Genomic DNA, 20673 nt, shown 5'->3' with positions numbered 1-20673 from the left:
TTCTTATGCCCTTAGAAAGAGCCTTGCAATGATATCGGTGCCTGCAATGCAGGGACGTGCCCGTGCCTGAGTTTTGTAGTAAGCTGAGCTCTAGTGAGTGCAGTGGAGGGAGCCCAGAGAGAGCCCTGACCCTCCTTCTGCTGCACTCCTCCTTTTGGCCAGCTGGAAGGCCAGCAGCTGCCATGGACATGTGAGTCTAAGAGACGTTCAGATGCCCTAACCATTGGGTGTAACCTGAGGTGACCAAGGGACCCTCCCTCCCAGCCCCCCAGCTCATGCTCAGGCAGGTGGGGGTGTCCCATGGATGCTCCATCAGCGCTTGCAGACACAGCCACAAGTCCTGGACCACCCCTGGCACCTCAGATGCCACCAGGTGTTGGTGTGTGAGCAGCTGACTGCCACCCTCCATCCCCATGGATCACAGAGGGAGCTCAGGGCAGGGGCTGCTCTGCAGGCACCTATTTTGTGCACGCTGAGCTGGAGCAAGAGGAATCTCAGCTCCTGTGGGGTGCATGGGGAAGAGCTGAACCCCACTGCAGTCTCTGGGCTACTCACCAGAGAGGAAATACCTGATGGACTCAGCTGAACCCCTGCCCTGCACAGTGGGGAAATGATCCCTGCCTGTCACTGCCACCGTGTCCTGCCTGGCAAGGGGACCTGGATAGGGGTCAAGGGAATCAAATATTGAAACTCTTTGTAGACCCCCACGGCGTGTTAGGGCAAATCCCACTTCTAAACTCTGTCTCTGCAGTGTTCAGAGAGGGACAGTCAATGATTGCTTCAGTTAGCGTCTGCCTACGCTCCCCAGGAGAGACCCTGCTGCCCTTCAGGAGACGTCAGCCCTTGGAGCCCCAGGGACACGTGGAGAGAGCCCAGAGGGGGCAGAGAAAGTGCTGCCTTGGGCTGGTCCTCTGCTGCTGAGCTGGGCTGGGCTCCTGGCATGGAGGGAGCTCCTGGCAAGCGGGCAGCGCTGCAGAGAGACAGCTCTGCCCAGGAGCAGCTCCTCTGCAAAGGGCAGCAGGGCTGAGGGCACTGCCTGCAGGCAGTGAGGGGAGAGCAGTGAGGCAGAGAGAGGTTAAAGGCAGCCTGGGCTTGGAGGATGCTGAGAGCTCACTGGGGGAGAAATCTTCACAGCCCCTGACAGTGTAAGTGTGTGGCTACAGGGCAATGCAGCTGCAGTTGCTGGAGGGATCTCCTAAAGCTGGCACATCCCACAGCCCATGGGATCTGTAAGTACAATTCTCTCACTTTCTCTAGTGCAGAGGATAAGGATGTCTTCTGGAGCAGGGCTTCCTTGCTGCACCGTCAGAGGGACAGGGCATGATGTGTCTCTGGGTGCAGTGCAATGCAGAGGCTTCCTGGAGCAGCCTCCTAAAGCAGGCATAGCCCATGTCTAAGAAGATCTGCCAGGAAGGCTCTCGAGGCTCCTTCGGTGTTGAGGAGGACGTGCTTCAGAGCAGGGCTTCCGTGCCGCACCGTCAGAGGGACGGGGCATGACCGCTGCCTTCCCCCAGGAACAACCGCAGGGGTGTGAAGCCGGGTGTGCAGGCAGGGGTGCCCAGGGCTGTCCTTCCGAGCAGGGTCCCTGTGCCCCTGGGTGCTGTGTGCCACAGCAGGGAGTCTGCTGCCTGCCAGGGTTAGCACTCAGCCTGCCCGGGGAGCTCCCCATGGCTCTGCAGGGAGAGGCTGTGGGTGGAAGGAGCCACCCCCGTCAGGGCAGGGTCTCTTCACCATTGCTGTGCCTACAGAAGGCACCAATATAACCTTTATGGTCTCTTCAGGATTCATCTGAGGTGCTCCTTAGGACTTGCCAACACACAGATGGCCCTGGCCAGTGCCCTGCTGCCAGGAGGGGTCTGCAACGCAGAGCTGAAGCACCCAGTGCGTGGGATGGGCTCTGTGAGCACTGGCAGGGAGGAGACATGGGGACAGAGAAACGGCTCCTGGCAGGGACAGCTCCAGGCAGCAGAGACAAGGGCAGGGACTGAGAGGAAAGTGCTGACAGCAAAGGCTGAGGGGGATCTGGGCACCTCCCTGCCAGCCCTTCAGTGAGCATGCCTTTTCCCCAGTCAAGGCCCCCTGGGCTCTTCTCCCACCCAGCAGAGCCTCTGCCCTCAAGGTCAGGGCTTCCAGGGCAGGAGTTGCCTCCTCTGCAGCAGAGGAGACTCTCCCGAGTGCCTGTCTGTCCGTCCTGGCCCTGCTTCCCTTGGCACAAGCACTGGGGCATTTCTCTTGGTTTCCCCACCCCTCCCTGGTGCTGCTGCTCTTGTTTTCAGGCTCTCTGGGAAAGGGGGTTTCAGCTGCAGCTCAGCAGCTGATCCTGCAGGTCCTGCCATGCTCATGTTTCCGTGGGTGCAAGGCGGCTCTGTGGGGCACTAGGCAAAGCAGTCCATGGCATGGGGATAAGGCTGACTGCCCGTTAAGGACACCCCATTTTTAGGGCATCCAGAAGAGCACAGCTCTTCCCTGGGGAGGGGAGGATGGAGATCATCTGCCTTTTCAGGCTGGATTCACCTGATCCCAGCAGAATCCAATTTCCTTTCAGGGGAACATCTGAGTGTGATCACCATCCAGACCAAAGAGGTGTGAGCCAAGGACAGCTGGGAGCAAGACTGATGGACAGACCAGCTCTCCTCCATCTGCACTAAGGGTCTGTCCTTCTGCCTCTCAGGACTCTCAGTGTATCACTTGTGGTGTAGCAGAAATGCCAAGGATTTCTGCCTTCAGAAAACACTCCCCAGATGTGAGAGGGGCAACAGGAGCAAAATAAACAAAACAAAAGCCTTGCACCTTGCTTCTGCAGTTGGGTGAATTGGGAAGGACAATGCTGAAAAGCTCTTTGAAACCATGAGTAAATTGACGCTGAGATCACTCCTGGTTCCTGTTTAGCTGTGGCTGCACAGCAGGACTGATTCCTCCACAGAAGAGTCCCCTGCTCCCCACTACACCCCAACGCAGCACACACCAGAGCTCATGCCAGGGAGCTGCATGAAGGCCTTCCTGGAAGGACCGATTCAACGTGGGCTCTGTCTTTCTCTGAGAAATGGAATAGGTTTCACTCAGAGAAGTCTCTCCTCACTTGTCACTGACTTTTCCTCCTTCACCAGGCCCTTTGCACAGAGTAAGCACATGTCCAACAGCAGCTCCACCACCCAGTTCCTCCTCCTGGCATTTGCAGACATGCAGGACCTGCAGCTCTTCCACTTCTGGCTCTTCCTGGGCATCTACCTGGCTGCCCTCCTGGGCAACGGCCTCATCATCACCGCTGTAGCCTGCGACCACCGCCTCCACACCCCTATGTACTTCTTCCTCCTCAACCTCTCTGTTCTTGACCTGGGCTCCATCTCCACCACTGTCCCCAAATCCATGGCCAATTCCTTGTGGGACACGAGGGCCGTCTCCTATGCAGGATGTGCTGCCCAGGTCTTTCTCTTTCCCTTCTTGATGTCAGCAGAGTTTTATCTGCTCACTGTTATGGCTTATGACCGCTACGTTGCGATCTGCAAACCCCTGCACTACAGGACCCTGCTGGGCAGCAGAGCTTGTCTCATCATGGCAGCAGCTGCCTGGGGCAGTGGGTTTCTCACTGCTGTGCTGCACACAGCCAATACACTGACAATCCCCCTCTGCCACGGCAATGCCCTGGGCCAGTTCTTCTGTGAAATCCCCCAGATCCTCAAGCTCTCCTGCTCACACTCCTACATCAGGGAAGTTGGGCTTATTGTGATTAGTTCCTGTTTAGTGTTGGGATGTTTTGTTTTCATTGTGCTGTCCTATGTGCAGATCTTCAGGGCTGTGCTGAGGATCCCCTCTGAGCAGGGACGGCACAAAGCCTTTTCCACGTGCCTCCCCCACCTGGCTGTGGTCTCCCTATATGTCAGCACTGCCATATTTGCCTACCTGAAGCCTCCCTCCATCTCCCCCCCATCCCTGGATCTGGTGGTGGCAGTTCTGTACTCAGTGGTGCCTCCGGCAGTGAACCCCCTCATCTACAGCATGAGGAACCAGGAGCTGAAGGACTCCATTAGGAAAGTGATTTCATGGCTGTTTGTCAATATTGATAAACTTCCCATCACTCTCCACAAATGACATCTAGTGTATCCCAAAGCAGGCCCGTAATTTGTTTATGGTTTTAGCCTTCCTTTTTTCATAGCAGTACCTGTATTGTTATTTATGGTTATTATGTTCATACATAATCATTTGTGTTCAGCTCCCTCTCCTGAGAAATGAACCCGTATTTCTCTCCTTCTCACCTGAAACCTGGATAAATGTTTTTCTAACACTGTTTCAGAGCTGACCCTCTCATAGCATCTCTGTAATAAAATGACACCTCCCCCATGCAGTTCCTCAAGGTTTGGCTGGTCTTCCACAGCTGATGTCAACAACAGGCCCAGGAATTTCACTGCAAAAGGGCCTGAGTAAAAAGCTCGTTGTCATGTGGGTACCTCTTAGAGAACAAGGGTTGGATTGAGGACACATGTTGTTGTCTATTGACAGTGGAGATTTTGAACGCTCACTGAGACACTGTCATACTGCGCTGTCCCACTGCGTGATAGGGCAGAGGACATCCTCCAGGAGAGGAATCTGGAGCTGCCTGGAGAGTCCGCGACATACGCATGGACCGCGGCTGGCTGGGGTGGTCACTGCCTGGAGCCCCACAAAGTGAGAGATTGCCCAAGGTGGAGTCAACCCAAGGGAAAGCACTAAATCCAGGTGTCTGCAAGGAAACAAAGATGGACACGGCCAACCCTACACAGACCAGCTCCAACAGGCAACAGCACCTTTACAGCCACCACACCACCAGCAGCACCTGCACAGCCAGGAGCAGCACAGCTGGCCCCATCCCGTTCCCCCTCTCAGGCTGATCTGGTGTGAAGGCTGCACGAGTGCTCCCTACATTCCCGGCAGAACTCACCTGCAGGCTTACACACCCCCGCGGTCCCTCCAGTGTGGGCCTGGGCTTTGGGTCTGCCCACACTCAGAGATACTACCCGCTTGGCAGTTCCAGCCCTGGGTCTCTCCAGACCCTGGTGTCCTCGTCCTCCTTGCCAGCCCCACTTAGAACTGACCAGCACAGCACGTACATACATTCACGCCCAAACACACACACAACAGTGAGCCCACTCACACAGCAAACAGCCAGGAGCAGAGTTTCATAAAGGGTGTAGTTTAACCCTGGTAGGCAGCTCAGCACCACACAGCTGCTCACTCGCTGCCCCACAGCACAGTGGGGGAGAGGATCGGAAGGGTAAAAGTGAGACAACTCGTGGGTTGGGATAAAGACAGTTTAACAGGGACAGCAAAAGCTGTGCGTGCAAGCAAAGGAAAATAAGGAATTCATTCACTGCTTCCCATCGGCAGGCAGGTGTTCAGCCATTTCTGGGCAAGCAGGGCTTCGTGACACGTAACGGTGACTTGGGAAGAGAAATCCCATAAATCGGAAAGTTCCCCCTTCCCTCCTTCTTCCCCCCCAGCTTTTATTCCTGAGAGTGACATCCTAGGGTATGGGATATCCCTTTGGTCAGTTGGGGTCAGCTGTCCCAGCTGTGTCCCCTCCCAACTCCTTGTGCACCCCCAGCCTACTCGCTGGCGGGGCAGCGTGAGAAGCAGAAAAGGCCTTGGTGCTGTGCAAGCACTGCTCAGCAATGACTAAAACACTGGTGTGTTATCAACACTGTTTTCATCACAAATCTAAAACGTAGCCCCATTCCACTTGCTGTGGAGATCATTAACTCTACCCCAACTGAAACCAGTATCATAAGCAGGAGACACCACGGTCACCAGGCAGAGGGTTTGGCCAGACCGGCACTGACCAGCCACCTCCCCATGGGCAGCTGGCCCCTTGCAGCCCCCTCCTGCCCCTCTTCCACAGGCTGCTGCTTCCACGATCCACCTTGCTCCTTCCCTTTCTCTGCCCCAGTCTCCTCCCCAATTCAGAACCCTCAGCAATTGTTCCCCAATGGTCTCAGGTTTTCTGCATTTGTACCCAAATGTGATAGTTTGGATACCATTGCCTATATCCTCTGGGACTTCAGTGGCATCACTGATGGCTTCCCCAGGCACTGATGGCCTTGGAAAACTTCACTGCCCAGAAGGTCCCCAATGTTCTCCTCTGCACTGTTTGTCCACTCCTCATGACTGCAGCCACCTGCGAGACCCAGCCAGGACACACGGTGCTGCCCATACTTCTGGTCCCTTCTCATGCTCTTCTCTGTCACATCCTGCAGGTTCTCATGCCACCTCCCATAGCTTCCCATGGCATGTACAGGTGGCTTCACCCCAGGGCAGGGCCTCACCAGGGGCCCAGTCATCTGTCTGCAGCTGTCCCATCTGGTGTCCTTGATGACCTCATGATGCCTGCCTGCTCCTGGCCAATCACATTGCTGTCATGAGGTGACCTCACAAGCAACAGCCCAACCACGTTGGCTTTGCCTACCTCTACCCCTCTCCACCGCCTGAGCTGTCATCTGTGTGGCTTTGGCATTTGTGATGCACTTGGTGATGTCACAGTATCGGCCTGCCTGCCGCAAGTCAGTCCGGTTACTGCAGTAGAAATGGCGTCTCAGTCACCTCCCAGCCATGTCACCTTCACCGTCCTCTGCATCTCCCCTCTCCCAAGCTCTCAGCACTGCTGGGTGGGCTTTCCGACACTCCAGGCGACATCACTGCGCCTGCCTCAGCACCTGGCCACTTGGGTTCTTTCCAAAGAAGTGACTTCAAAATCCACCTCCCAGCTACGCTGCCTCTCCTTGCATCATCCGTTTCCAGCAACAGGAGCAGCCTCCCAGCCAACCTCCCAGAACCCTTCCCCTTTGCCTGCCTCTCCTCTCCCCTCTACAGCGCTGTCGTTTCTGCTGGGCAGGCAGCAACGTGCTCCCCACGGGGACTGCAGAGCCCTGGTGGGACAGCTCGAGTGGTGGGAGGGCAGCCATGGACGGCAAGGGCTCCTCAGGAAGGCAGGCAGGTGTGTGAGGAGGTGGAGCTGAGCTCTGGGCAAAGGGGAGGCTGGCGTGCACAGAGCCTTGCCTTGGAGGAAGCCTCATGGTCACAGGTCCTCAGTTACGTGGCAAGTTGAGCCACCCCCAGTCTGCTGGGAGGGCACCAGGGCTGGGCACAAGTAACCCAGGAGATGCCTGGGGGGTGTGGAAGACCACATCTTGACACATTAGACACTTGATGAGCTGACGAAGGCTGGTCTCTTCCTGACAGACAAGGTGGCTCTGGCTGGGGATGGGAAGGATGAGGGCAGCCATGGCTGCAGTGACCATGATTTGGTGGAGAAGTAGGACACCTAGCAGAATGAGAGTGCAGGACTGCAGGAGAGCTGATTTCAGTTAGCTGAGGATCTGCTTGGAGTGTCCTGGAGGATAAAGGGGCTGTGAGTCCGCCCTGGATCTTCAGGACAACATCCTCAAAGCCCAGGAAGAAGGCCGTCTGAAGTACAGGGAGTGGAGCAGGGCCCACAAGAGGTCAGCGTGGATGAAGAGGGACCCCCCTGACTTAGGAGGTCAAACTGCAGAAGGAAGAGCAGGGAGGCTGGAGGGGACCAGGCTGCCCAGGAGGCAGACAGACACCTGGCCTGGGGGTGCAGGGATGGAGCCAGCAGAGCCAAAGCTCAGCGGTGGCTGGAAGTGGCCATGCATGGGGAGGGCCCCCAGAAGGGCTTCTCTGAATGTGTTGTCAGCACAAGGAAGGCAGCTGAGGGAAACCTGGTGCCAGTGCCCCGTGGGGCAGGGGACGGAGTGACAAAGACAGTATAGAGACAGTAATTCCTGGGAACAAAGATGCTTCCTTTGAGAGTGCTGGTAGGAAATGTATTTTGCTGAGTAACTGGACACACCTACACATTTTTCTATACATTGACCTATACATAAATACAGGTTTTTCCGTATACTCGCATAAAAAGACAGAAAACACATATTTGATGAGATTAGTGCAAATTTGGCCATCCAAAAAAGAGAATGTTTCCCTGAAGCTTTGTACCTTGCTTTCCTCCATCAGGCAAGAGTGGTCAACACCTCCGAGCGTGACTCACTCTGTGCCAAGAGTTAGCGGTGGCATGGACAGTCCAGGGCAGGGAGTGTTTTGGGGCCCTGGGCTCTGTGCAAGACACAAAAATTATCTTTCTTAATGCTGTAGGCCTCAGTATGATGGAAGTGCTGAGAACATGTTACAAAAATGAAGCAACAAGGAAATAGAATGCAAGATGTAGAGTGAAGGAAAAGTCCTGTTGCAACTTTAAGCTTCGAACACCGTTGATGTTGTTCTCCTCCTGGCTTTGTTTTCTCTTCTTTTAATGTACTGATCTCTGGGGGATTTGTGTACTGCCTTTGTTTGTAAAGGGAAGAGATCATAAAATTGGGGTGGGATGCAGTTCCAGGGACACGGGCGCGTGGTGCCAGTGTAGGTGCCCCGGGACCCTCTGCCCAGGCTCCAGCTGCAGCTTCCGAGGGGCTCTCGTCTCCAGCAGGTCCTCTGTGACAGCTGCCCGTCCCAGGCACCTACTGCAGAGACACCGGGTCCTCAGAGCTGGCACTGGGCACTGATGGTCAGACAGCGGAGCTCTGCGTGAAAAGCTGAGGAATTTTTACACGTGTTTACAAGTATAAGCGTGACCTCATCAGCTGAAACAACTGAATACTTTTAATAAAATGTCGGTGTTTTCCCATGAGATCAAAATGCAGGGTTTTCAGGATGTGCATTAATAGCAAGAGGAGCACTACTGACCTGCCTCTATAGTTGCATGGTCAGTACTCTGTCTGGTAGGCCATGCATTTAACCTCCCTCATCTTTCACATATTCCACCTGTCCTAACTAAATTGACCAGGTCTGAAGTCACCTTTCCAGCAGCCCATCTGCACAGAAACACTGGCAATTGCTCTCTAGCTTTGCCTTCCCCTTACTCTTTGATCATTCAGGCACCCCTCAACAATCCAGTAGCTGCTTTGAGCTTCCGGGAGTTAAAAGCCTGCCTATCTTTCAGTAGTCTGTCTAATTTAGTCTAAAGAGCCAACTCTTTAATTGTGTTTAGTTTATAATTTCCTTTCTGTCTAAAACATTTCTTGCATGATTATGCCTTGTGGGAGGTGAACCTCATGGGTGGCAGCTTGTACTTGGCATACACTTGAGGAGTGTGTTTTATTTGAATGGTGAATCTTAATCAGTTTTAATTTGTTTTATCAGTTTAATCAGTTTAATTTGCTCAAAATTAAGAAAATCCCTCTTTGCCTTTGTGCAGCCAGGTCTCTAAGGAAAGCGGTGGGAGCTGGTACGAAGGAGCTGTACCGTCCAGCTGCAGACTGCAGAGGAGAAGTCTGATGTAAGGAAAAGGGACACAAGTCCCAGGTGGCTGATGAGAGACATGATGGGGTTGGGGAGGTGAGGAGCAAGGTTGTCCATACTGTGTCAGACCTCAAGGGACAGCTTCTCCTACCAGTGCAGACCTCCTTAGGAGAGACCCTGGATGAATATCAAACAGAGAATGCTCCTATTGTCTCTTCTCTAAAATGAAAATTAATAAAATACACCCTTTAAAATAAAAGATGATGTTTATTAGAAGTTCTTGGAAATCTTTCTCCATCAGTGCACTAGGAAACCTCTCTAATTAACTGTACTAGACTAGAAGAAAATGACAAGAAGGCGCACAGCTCATTAGGGCTTGCTTTATTTTAATGAGCCCCATGGGGCATTTGGTGCTGAGTCCTGGAACCTCAGGTACTGAGAGGAGATTGCACAAACCTCTCAAAGAGTCAACACCAAAAGCCAAACCCAAAGTACCTTGAAGCATTAATGAGCCCCACTGAGGGCCATTACTGACAAAGCCTCCCCAGGGACTCGTTAGAGCAGACAACTGGAGGCCATGATGACAGGTAGGCAAAGGCACTGTGCAGGCAGCTCAGATGATGAGAAAACCCTGGCTTTGTTCTGTGAAGCAGAAAGGCCAAGCTCTGACCCCCAGCCCCGGGGAAGGCAGCTCCTGTCCTTCACACAGTGCTCAGGGCTGTTCCTGGGGCAGTGGGATGTGGGGTGTGTGGTGCTGAGGGAAGGACAACGCTATGACAGTTCCCATCCCTGCTGGGGCTGTGCAAGGAGGCAGTGAGGCCCCAGTGCCTCAGGACAACGTCTCTCCTCATAGGTCTTGGTATCAGAGACAGCTGCCATACCAAAGAGGACAAAGCCTTGGGTTCTCTTGGTGACTTCCAGCCTTGCCAGCGCTCTTTGCCATCTCCACCACAGGTTGTCCTACGCTGTCCCACAGCTGCTTCTTTTGCCCTGCAGGCTGGAGACACCCATCTTGCTTCCTCACTTTGCTCTCACCCCAACATTTCCATACATTCACTGAAATCTGTCCACCCTCACACTCTGTTGCTTGAAACACAAAGAGATGGACTGATCTCCTGCTCCTTCTGGAGGACTTCATGTACCACAGCACTACCCTTTGAGTGACATTTCTTCCTCCTCATGCCCAATCTCCACCTTCCAAGCTGCACTGTGTGGCAGTGTTTCTCTCTCCTGCTGCTTCCTACCTCCAAGGAGAGCTCCACCATCTGGGAAACAGCCCTTCAAGCAGGCATCCCAACCCATCAGCCTTCTGCTGGCCTGTCACCTGACCACACACAAGTAACCTCACCATCATCTCCCAAGGCTGCTAGCCTTTCAGCTTCTCGGATAGACACGACCAAGCTGTGTGCCTGCTGCTGTCCCATCGTGTACTCAGGCAGGAGAGACAGGACAACCAAAACGTAAGGACAACCTTCCTGGAGCGAGCCTAGGTCCTTCGGCAGAGGGGATCTCCCAGTCAATGTGCCAACCAGGTGCCTTCTGCTGGCCTGCCAGAGACCCTGGCAGATGTGAGCTTAAAAGCACATACCCCCGCCAGGAGTCAAGGGCTGAGCTATCAGCTGTTTCAGCAAGAAGTGACCTCACAGTCCCTTTCCCAGGCACATTCCTGCTGTTGGCCTATCACCTCCAGAGGCAGAAGTGACCTCACAGCCCCCTTCACAGCCTTTGGCTTCCTACTGGATTATGAGTTCCCGAGACACAACTGACCATGTGATACAGTAACCAACCATCACCTTCCCTGTGGCCCAGTACCTGAGCAGATAAAAGTAAGCTTGTTCCATCACATTTATCTCATAGATTTCCTAACAACGGTTTGAGTGTAAAACTGTTTGTCAGAGGAACTGCTGCATTTATACTGGTGACTTTTATATCTCTACTTCTGCCTCTCTGTTTTTCCTTCTTCCTCTGTCTGTTCTGTCTTCAGAAAGCTCTCCAAGGAAAAGATGCATTGAATCATAGAATAACTCCGGTTGGAAGAGACCCCTGAACATCATCCTGTCCGGCTGTCCTGCTCAAGGCAGCGTTAACCAGATGAGGTCGCTCAAGGGCTCTGCCCAATTTGGCATCATCCACAAAGGAGCTGGAAAGGCACTCCGTCACATTGTACAGGCAGTTAATGGAGACATTCAGCAGTGTTGGCCCAAGTGCTTGCGCTGAGGGATACCAATGTTAAGTGGCTGCCAGGAGGACTCTACCACTGGTCACATTTGGGCTTGATCTACCAGCTAGCTTCTCACCCACTACATCATCCATTCCTTCAGCCCAGATACCACCAATCTGGCTGCAAAGAGGCTATGGCAGACCATGACATAAACCTTGCTAGGGTTCAGGTACAAAACATCCCCTTCTTTCCCCAACCCATACAGCTTCTGCAATCCCTTTCTTGTCCTACAAGTACCTGGAAATGGCTGCAGGAGTATTTGGCCCATCACCTCTCAGGAACCGAGGTGAGGTTGACCAGCCTGTAATTCTCCCAATCCTCCTTCTTGCCCTTCTTGAAGAAAGGTTTGATGTCTGCCTTTTGCAAGGACCCCAGAACCTCTCTGACTGCTCTGACACATTTGAGGGCACAATCCAGAAAGGGTGATGTGAGCAGACAGGAGCATTTCTGCTGTTCCAAGGCGGGTGAGATGAATCTCACTGGGACAGTGGGGTTTGTTCCTGGAGTCACACACAGAAATGGCAGGGCCCTGTGAGGTGTCCACATCTCAGCTGGCCTCATGCACTCCTCATGCACACAGGGGTGTTCAGAGGCACGAGTCCATCCCTTGCACATGCGGAGGCAGTGCACTGCAGCAGGCACGGTGACTCTCTGGCCTCCTCTTGCCACTCCCAGAGGCTGGGAGGCACCTCAGCCCTGCGGTGTATCGCCCTGCTCTGCACCTCTCTGAGATGCCCCATGGTGTGAGGAATGGACACAGGGACCTCGGTTGACAGAAGCACATCCCAGTGCTGCATTCAGGTGGTTGGTTTCCCAGGGGATGTTACTCTCAAAGGGAAGTGACCTCGAGGCTCTGTCTGTCCCACTGGCCTTCATGGCACCTCTAGGAATGGCTGATGGCATTTGTGCTCACTCGGGTTCACCTCCCCACACGCACACGATGTGCATGCTTAAATCTCCTCTGAACAATGCAAACATGGACTTCTGACCCAGTCATTTGGTGTCCCTCCGTGGACGGACAAACAACCTCTCTGGGCTGGGGTGAGAGGCCAGTGCTGGAAATGACGGTTGCAAGGGGCTGGTCTGTGACGATTGCCCAGGGGCACCTTGCCCAGGGTGTCCAGCAAACAAGGTCACAGACCAGCCCCTGCTCTGCTGGTCCTTCAAGTCTGTCCCTGGAGGCCTGGCTGTGCAAGGGACACTGCTGCGTGCCCCCGCCCTGCACACTCACACACTTTAGCTGTTCACTGGTGTTTTCCTCAACAGGGCACTTTCTTGAGCAAGTTCTTGACAGCAACTTTGAAAGAAGACCTAAGCCTTCAGGCACTGCCCTCAGGAGATCCCCTTTCTTTATGGAAATGCTGTTATGGAAGCCAGCTCTATCCCAGAAGTGCCCATTGCCTGTCCCTGCCTGCGGTCACAGGACTGTCACACAGCACGGCTGTGACCAAGCTGCCAGAGCGCTCAGGCCTTACACCAACGCAAGGGATCAGAAAGAGAGTGTGGAAGCATAAAGAGAAGAGCCCTGGAAGAGCAAGCGGTGGTGCTCCTGGCAGTGATGCCATGCCGGGACTCTTGTCCCCTCCAACTCTGCACACAAGAACTCTCCCTGCAGCTCCAAAATGGCCTTGGAGGAAGAATCTCAGGAAAAATAAAGTCACTGAAGGGCCCTTTATTTTCTTTCAACGCACAGAAAGCACAGCTCCTCATTTACACAGCCTCTCGGTCAGAAAAGAAAAGCAGACAGTGAATTAGAAAGGGGATGACAACATTCACACAAGTAAAAAACCAGCACAAACAACAAAAAATACAGAAGACAGGCTGAGGCTGTAATGAGTTACATTATAACTGCTATGCAGAAGTTTGTTACTTCTGAAAAACATCCATTATCAGTTTCCACGCTGCATCCTTGAGCTCCTGGTTCCTCATGCTGTATATGAGGGGGTTCACTGCTGGAGGAACCACCGAGTACAGAACTGCCAGCACCAGATTCAGGGATGGAGAGGAGATGGAGGGGGGCTTTAGGTAGGCAAACACACCAGTGCTGATAAAGAGGAAGACCACAGCCAGGTGAGGGAGGCACGTGGAAAAGGCTTTGTGCCGTCCCTGCTCAGAGGGGATCCTCAGCACAGCCCTGAAGATCTGCACATAGGACAGCACAATGAAAACAAAACACCCAAATCCTAAACAGACAGAAAACACTAGAATCCCAACCTCGCTGAGGTAGGAGTGTGAGCAGGAGAGCTTGAGGATCTGGGGGATTTCACAGAAGAACTGGTCCAGGGCATTGCCTTGGCAGAGGGGTATGGAAAATGTATTGGCTGTGTGCAGCACAGCATAGAAGAAACAACTGCCCCAGGCAGCTGCTGCCATGATGAGACAAGCTCTGCTGCCCAGGAGCGTCCTGTAGTGCAGGGGTTTGCAGATGGCAACGTAGCGGTCATAGGCCATGACAGTGAGAAGACAATACTCTGCTGACATCAAGAAGACAAACAGAAAGACTTGTGCAGCACATCCTGCATAGGAGATGGCCCTGGTGTCCCACAGGGAACAGGCCATGGCTTTAGGGACCGTGGTGGAGATGGAGCCCAGGTCAAGAACAGAGAGGTTGAGGAGGAAGAAGTACATGGGGGTGTGGAGGTGGTGGTCGCAGGCTACAGCAGTGATGATGAGGCCATTGCCCAGGAGGGCAGCCAGGTAGATGCCCAGGAAGAGCCAGAAGTGCAAGAGCTGCAGCTCCCGCGTGTCTGCAAACGCCAGGAGGAGGAACTGGGTGATGGAGCTGCCGTTGGACATTTGCTGCTTCTGGGTGTGGGGCATTGTCGTAGGAGAAAAACACAGTGACAAGTTAGGGGAGACTTCTCTGACCAAAATCAAAGCCATTTCTCATAGACCTTCCCCCTGCTACACACAGTCACCCTTGTCTTTTTCTCAGAGACTTTCCTTCAGATGTGTGCCTGCAGCCCTCCTTGGTGCTGGCCGTGTGAGTGATGAAGAGCAGGGCATCTGCCCACAGACTCTTGCTAAGTCAGCCCCACTCTGCAGAAGTGGGTAAGGGCAGGGACCAGTCCTGGTGTTCATCTCTGTCCTGAGAAACCACTGCTAACGCAGAAGGGCGTGCCAGCATCTGCACTCCCAGTGCTGAGGAACGGGAATGGTAAAAGCAGTTTAAGAGTTCTAGGGTTTTTTACAGCTCCCTCCTCACCTCCCCTGGCGAGTATTCTTGGATGTCAGAAACCCTCAGCATTTCTGCTGCCTCAGGGAGAACAGAGTGGGTGCTGTGAGGCAAGAGGGTTGCCTGTGGCTTAGTGGAGAGTAAGGGGAGCTGGTCTCCTGGTCTCTCTCTAGTTCCCAGTTTCACTTGGCTTACACCTTTCTGAGGTGGAGGGTGATCACATGCCCATGTTACCCTTGAAAACCACCAGGCACTGCTGAGAGCAGAGGGATCCACCACAGACCACGATATGTCTCACCCTTTCTCAAGGTCTCAGCACCCCACTTCTAGCCAAGGACACACAGGGCTCATTTCACCAACCCAACAGCATTTTCTCTGTCGTAGCATGCCTCTGCTTCTACGTGGGGCTTTCAGATAACACCACGATGCTATAGGACAGGTTTGCATCCTGGAGGGAAGCTCACAGCTTGGAAGGACACCTCAAGGAGATAGCCAAGTGTCCTAATAATGGCATTTGAGTAATGGAGATTCAGCTCATCCCCTAGATGCTCTGACTGCATTGCCCACAGCCCTACAGCTTAGAGGAAAGCTGGGACACTGGTTCCCATGGACACACCTGCATGAAAGGACACACAAGATCAGTGTGTGACTCTGCAGCTGAAACTCCACGTCCCCAGACAGCCTGACAGCAAGATAAAAATAACACAGACAAAATAACACAAACAAGGAAAAATACAGTGAGCTTAGAGAGGGAAATGGAGAGACAGCCGGGCACTCAGGACAGCGTTACCCTCACCCAGCTGTGCACAACACCTCCCAGACACTCACATTACTGGACAGCTGCTCTCAGCCCTGTGCTCTGCAGAGGGACATGGACACGTGGCTGGAGAGCTGCAGCACGGCTCTGCTGGAGCTCTGGCTGCAGAGGAGGTGGTTCACGCCTTGGACCCCACAGCCCTGAGGGCAGAGGCTTTGCTGGCTGGGACAGGAGGCGAGGGGGCTTGCTCAGGGGAAGGGGTCTGCATCGGAGGGGATCATAGGGAGATTTCTGAATTCTCCCTCCCACAACATTTCTGGTTTTCGTTTCCTCTCATTCCCTGATCATATCTCTGCTGCCTGGAGATTTTCCTCCTGGGAGGTGTTTCCCTGTCCCATGTCTTTCCCTCTCAGTGCTCACAGACCCCATCCCAACCTCTGTGCACTCCCCCTGGCCCTACAGAAACCTGCCTGTTTGCAGGGCACTGGCTGCATACATGGTCCTGTTTGCAGGTGGAAAAGGGCAGGGAAGAAACACCCTGATGGGTCCAGCAGAGGTGAAGCTGGTGCTGTCCATAGGCAGAGGAGTGGCTAAAGGCACTCTAGGAGGTTTCTGGCAGACCTACTGATGACTCAAAGTTACAGCTCAGGAGTCTCAGTGACTTCTTCAAACTTGAGAGATCCCTTTTTCCACCTCCCCGTGCCCCCCAAATAGGAAATGAAAAACACAAATTCAGGAAAGCTCCTTATCTTTAACGTAGTCCCTGCATTGACCTTCCCCTTGAAAAGTCCCCTCAGAAATGCCCTGGGGGTGATCTGGAGCTGTGAGCAGCCCTGACCAACGCAGCACCCTCTTGACAGCAGAAGGACCCTCTCCTGCCAGCAGTTGCTTCTTCCACCCACAGCTTCTCCCCGCACTGCTGCTGGCAGCTCCCCAGGTAAGCTGAGAGCTGACCCTGGCAGGAGACAAAGGTCCTGCCCCAGCACAGAGCCCCTGGGGTGCAGGGGCCCTGCTCTGAAGGACAGCCCTGGGCACCCCTGGGTGCACCCCCAGCTTCACACGCTGCAGCCATCCCCGGTGAAGGCAGCCGACATGCCCCGTCCCTCTGATGGTGCAGCAGGGAAGCCGTGCTCCAAAGCCAGTCATTTTCTCTACACTGGGGAAACTGTGAGAGCCCTCCTGGCAGATCCCGTAGGCTGTGGGATGTGCCAGCTTTAGGAGATCTCTCCAGGAGCTGCAGCTGCATTGCCCTGCAGGCAGAGACTTACCAGGTAGAGGGCTGTGAAGGTTATTCTGCAAGTGAGCTCTCCTCTGTCCTCCCACTCCCATCTGCCTTTAACCTCTCTCTGACTTCCCTCACCCCCCTCAGTGCCTGCAGGCAGTGCCCTCAGCCCTGCTGCCCTTTGCAGAGTAGCTGCTCCTGGGCAGAGCTGTCTCTCTGCAGCGCTGCCCGCTTGCCAGGAGCTCCCTCCATGCCAGGAGCCCAGCCCAGCTCAGCAGCAGAGGACCAGCCCAAGGCAGCACTTTCTCTGCCCCCTCTGGGCTCTCTCCACGTGTCCCTGGGGCTCCAAGGGCTGACGTCTCATGAAGGGCAGCAGGGTCTCTCCTGGGGAGCGTAGGCACACGCTAACTGAAGCAATCATTGACTGTCCCTCTCTGAACACTGGAGAGACAGAGTTTAGAAGTGGGATTTGCCCTCACACGCCGTAGGGGTCTACAAAGAGTTTCAATATTTGATTCCTTTATCCCCTATCCCTGTCCCCTTGCCAGGCAGGACAGCGTGGCAGTGACAGGCAGGGATCATTTCCCCACCGTGCAGGGCAGGGGTTCAGCTGAGTCCATCAGGTATTTCCTCTCTGGTGAGGAGCCCAGAGACTGCAGTGGGATTCAGCTCTTCCCCATGCACCCCACAGGAGCTGAGATTCCTCTTGCTTCAGCTCAGCGTGCACAAAATAGGTGCCTGCAGAGCAGCCCCTGCCCTGAGCTCCCTCTGTGATCCATGGGGATGGAGGGTGGCAGTCAGCTGCTCACACACCAACACCTGGTGGCATCTGAGGTGCCAGGGGTGGTCCAGGACTTGTGGCTGTGTCTGCAAGCGCTGATGGAGCATCCATGGGACACCCCCACCTGCCTGAGCATGAGCTGGGGGGCTGGGAGGGAGGGTCCCTTGGTCACCTCAGGTTACACCCAATGGCTAGGGCATCTGAACGTCTCTTAGACTCACATGTCCATGGCAGCTGCTGGCCTTCCAGCTGGCCAAAAGGAGGAGTGCAGCAGAAGGAGGGTCAGGGCTCTCTCTGGGCTCCCTCCACTGCACTCACTAGAGCTCAGCTTACTACAAAACTCAGGCACGGGCACGTCCCTGCATTGCAGGCACCGATATCATTGCAAGGCTCTTTCTAAGGGCATAAGAAAGGCCTCTGGTGCCATGCCAGGTGCCTGGGGTGCCTAGCGCAACTGCATGTGGCTGGCAAATATGGCACAGGACCTCCAGGAAAGCCATGTCCCACTGGAGTGGGGGCTGGGCAGACACACCAGGGCCTCCCAAAGGGGTCCGGTGCCTTTTTGCCAGCACCGGAATGCCAACATCCCGGCAAGGAGGCAAGGTCCATCTCGTCCACCCAGGGCTGCTGCAAGATTGGGAGGCACATCACACCAGGGTCTCCACTCATGTCCCTATACTCTCAGCCCCTGACAGTTCTCTTCTCCCCTGTCCTATACCCACCTCTCCCCGTGATCATATGAAGAAAACCCCACACCACTGATTTCCACAGTCTCGCTAGATTGCAGCCTTACCTCACCCAGGGACCTTCTCAGGGGTACCTTGTGTTCCTGGAGATTGGCACAAGGTGCTGCAGAGTCCCCTCAGGCAGCAAACTGCTCTCTTGCAAGGCTGGCATGGCCCAGGCCTGCTTTCCTCTGCCCTTGGGGACTGCAGGGTTTGTTGTCTTCATGAACATCGCATTTCATCCTTACGTTGCCACCTGCCATCCTTCCCAGCATGTCTTTGCTCTGAAGCAAAGCCTTTGCATACGTGGGGTCCTGGGTGCTTGGTTCCAGTTTTGTCCATGAGAAGACTTTGCTGAGCTGCTGCAACCCAAATGTGCACCAATGCCCTCAGCCTGGGACACAGCCAGGAGGGTCGGGAGCCCCTTAGTCCATGACAGAGCTTCTGAGGGAACCACTGTGCTGACGTGGTGGGACAGGTAGCACAGCTTTGGGTACTGTGATGTACAGGCTCTTTAGGAGACACTGGAGGTGGCTGAGGAGATGTCATATGGAAACGTCTCATGATCCTCCTAAGCACCTTCCTTGGCCATAGGCCAGCTGGGAAGTGGGAGGTGGAAAGGGGCTCAGCAGCAGTGATCCCTGTCTGGCTGGGTCTGCTTCTCACCCTTCCCAGCATGGCCACCGCAGGGTCACCCCATGGCCCCAGGGCACCACAGCCCCCTCGCTCTGCAGAGCAGCACCACCAGCTCAGGGCCCCGTGGGGAGCATGGTCAGGGGTGCAGGAACGGCCAGCCAGGCCAGCATGGACACACTCACCTGGGGAAAGGCTCTCTGGGGAGAAGGGATGTCCAGGGAGAAGAGCAGGGCACCATGGCCGTGGAGGGGAGAAATAAAAAGAGCATCCCGTTCCTGTGTGTCCAGCTGGGGCAGGCTGCTGTGCTTCTGGGGCAGCCGCAGCTACAAGAGGAGCCCCAGGGCCAGGACCCTAATGCTGTCCTGGGGAGCAGGACTGGACCAGGGAGGAAGCAGGCTGCTGGTGGTGGGGATCCCCTGAGTATGACAGCAGGAGGGACACTGTCACAGACCTGCACCTTGCCATTAACATCCTGCTTCATCATGCTAGCCCCGTGCTGGAGCTCATTCTCACGTTTAGCTCTCTTACCCACTAAGCAGGTGCTCATGTTGGGGTTTGGAGTAGGAGAAGGACAACATCCTTGACAGAGGAGGAAACAGCCCCGAGAGGCTGAATCGTGACTGAACCCCGGGACGGTAGCTAAGGAAGGCTTACACTGAGCTCAGCAGAGTGGTTTGTGAAAGCCGGTGATGGCTGACATTCACTGGGTCACCAAGGAGATGGGATTCTGGGATCCCTGGCTCCTGAAGTTCTGAAGACTCAATGCACATACCCGTCACACACATAATGGGACTAATACTGGCAAAGCCAGGGATAGCAAGACCTACCCCAAGTGCTGCCTTCCATCATGGCCACATGCCCCAGAGAAGAATCACTCCCTTGGGATTAAGAAGTCACTTCTTTCCCTTTGCACTCTGCTGCTAGGCTTTAGAGGTGTCGTTTCCCAATCGCGCAGAAACTAGCAGGCAAAAGAAGACCAGAAAAGTGCTTTGGGAGTGGGATGCCTAATGCATCATCTCTCCTGTGTCAATGTTCTAGGGCTCAATTATCTGTTCATGAAGGTAAAGTCTAAAAAGCTCAGGCACCTTGTCATGCAGAAGTTTGTAGTTCTTAATGGAGGGCTTTTAAAGCGCCATTAAACATGGTGCTCAACTGGAAGTGTTAGCCATCAGTACTAAGGCTGGCTTCTCTGATTTTCACATGCAGACAGCAGCCCCAAAAACCAGACAAACACACACAAATGAGAAGGGATAGATTTCACTGCTTCTTCCTAAAAGGTGATTTTTGCCTCTGCCTCTTGCCACAGAGTCCAGAGATCAGAGTGAAATGAAGGAACACATCGGAAGTTCCCCAGTACCACAGGAAGCTGATGCCCGATGTACCCAGTGCTGTTGTTTCCCCTTCCCTTAGGAAATGACAGAGATATTCTTCTCTGTTTTCTTCAACATTTTTTGTAGGGTTTCAGTGCCTGGAAACACAGGAGGAGCCCTGATAATTCATATGCATGCTTCCAAAAAAAGCAGATGGGCATTACTCATGCATTCATCTTAGACGCAGAGTGTGAATAGAGTGAATTGTCCTAGGGAATTGCCTCGCGCTCTGCTCTCACTAGAAAATCAAAACTAAAAGCCTGACAAGGTGACACTAAGATGCTCGTTTGGCCACCCCACTTTTGCTGCCTCTGTACCCAAATTTCTTGGTCTGTTGCTTTTTTTACATGACATTACCATGGGAATCTCAGCCTGATACGCTGTTAAGGTGGTAGTTAGACAGGTGTTGGTATTTCTACACCAATTAGGGTTAGGGCTGGGATTAGGTTAGGGTGAGGGTTAGTGTCAGGGTTTGCCTTATGGTTTATTGGCCTTGTGGCAGAA

General features: G+C 54.0%; 2 protein-coding genes across 2 annotated transcripts; one reads left to right on the top strand and one right to left on the bottom strand.

Moving 5' to 3' along the window:
- The first annotated feature begins 3129 nt into the window (after nucleotides 1–3129).
- On the top strand, nucleotides 3130–4089 carry LOC142403881 (olfactory receptor 14C36-like). Its single transcript, XM_075490180.1, has one exon. The coding sequence runs from the start codon at nucleotides 3130–3132 to the stop codon at nucleotides 4087–4089; it is 960 nt and encodes a 319-aa protein (XP_075346295.1).
- Nucleotides 4090–6014: 1925 nt separating this feature from the next.
- LOC142403854 (olfactory receptor 14I1-like) lies at nucleotides 6015–14365 on the bottom strand. Its single transcript, XM_075490154.1, has 5 exons — nucleotides 13374–14365; nucleotides 8420–8501; nucleotides 7292–7434; nucleotides 6437–6543; nucleotides 6015–6367 (listed from the first exon to the last, which is right to left on the bottom strand). Exons 1-5 carry the CDS (start codon nucleotides 14321–14323, stop codon nucleotides 6015–6017), a joined length of 1635 nt encoding a protein of 544 aa, XP_075346269.1. The 5' UTR covers nucleotides 14324–14365.
- Between the last annotated feature and the right edge of the window lie 6308 nt (nucleotides 14366–20673).

Source organism: Mycteria americana, unplaced genomic scaffold (genome assembly GCF_035582795.1).
Source record: "Mycteria americana isolate JAX WOST 10 ecotype Jacksonville Zoo and Gardens unplaced genomic scaffold, USCA_MyAme_1.0 Scaffold_46, whole genome shotgun sequence".
Lineage (NCBI taxonomy): Eukaryota > Metazoa > Chordata > Aves > Ciconiiformes > Ciconiidae > Mycteria > Mycteria americana.
This window is presented reverse-complemented; position numbering and strand designations above follow the sequence as displayed.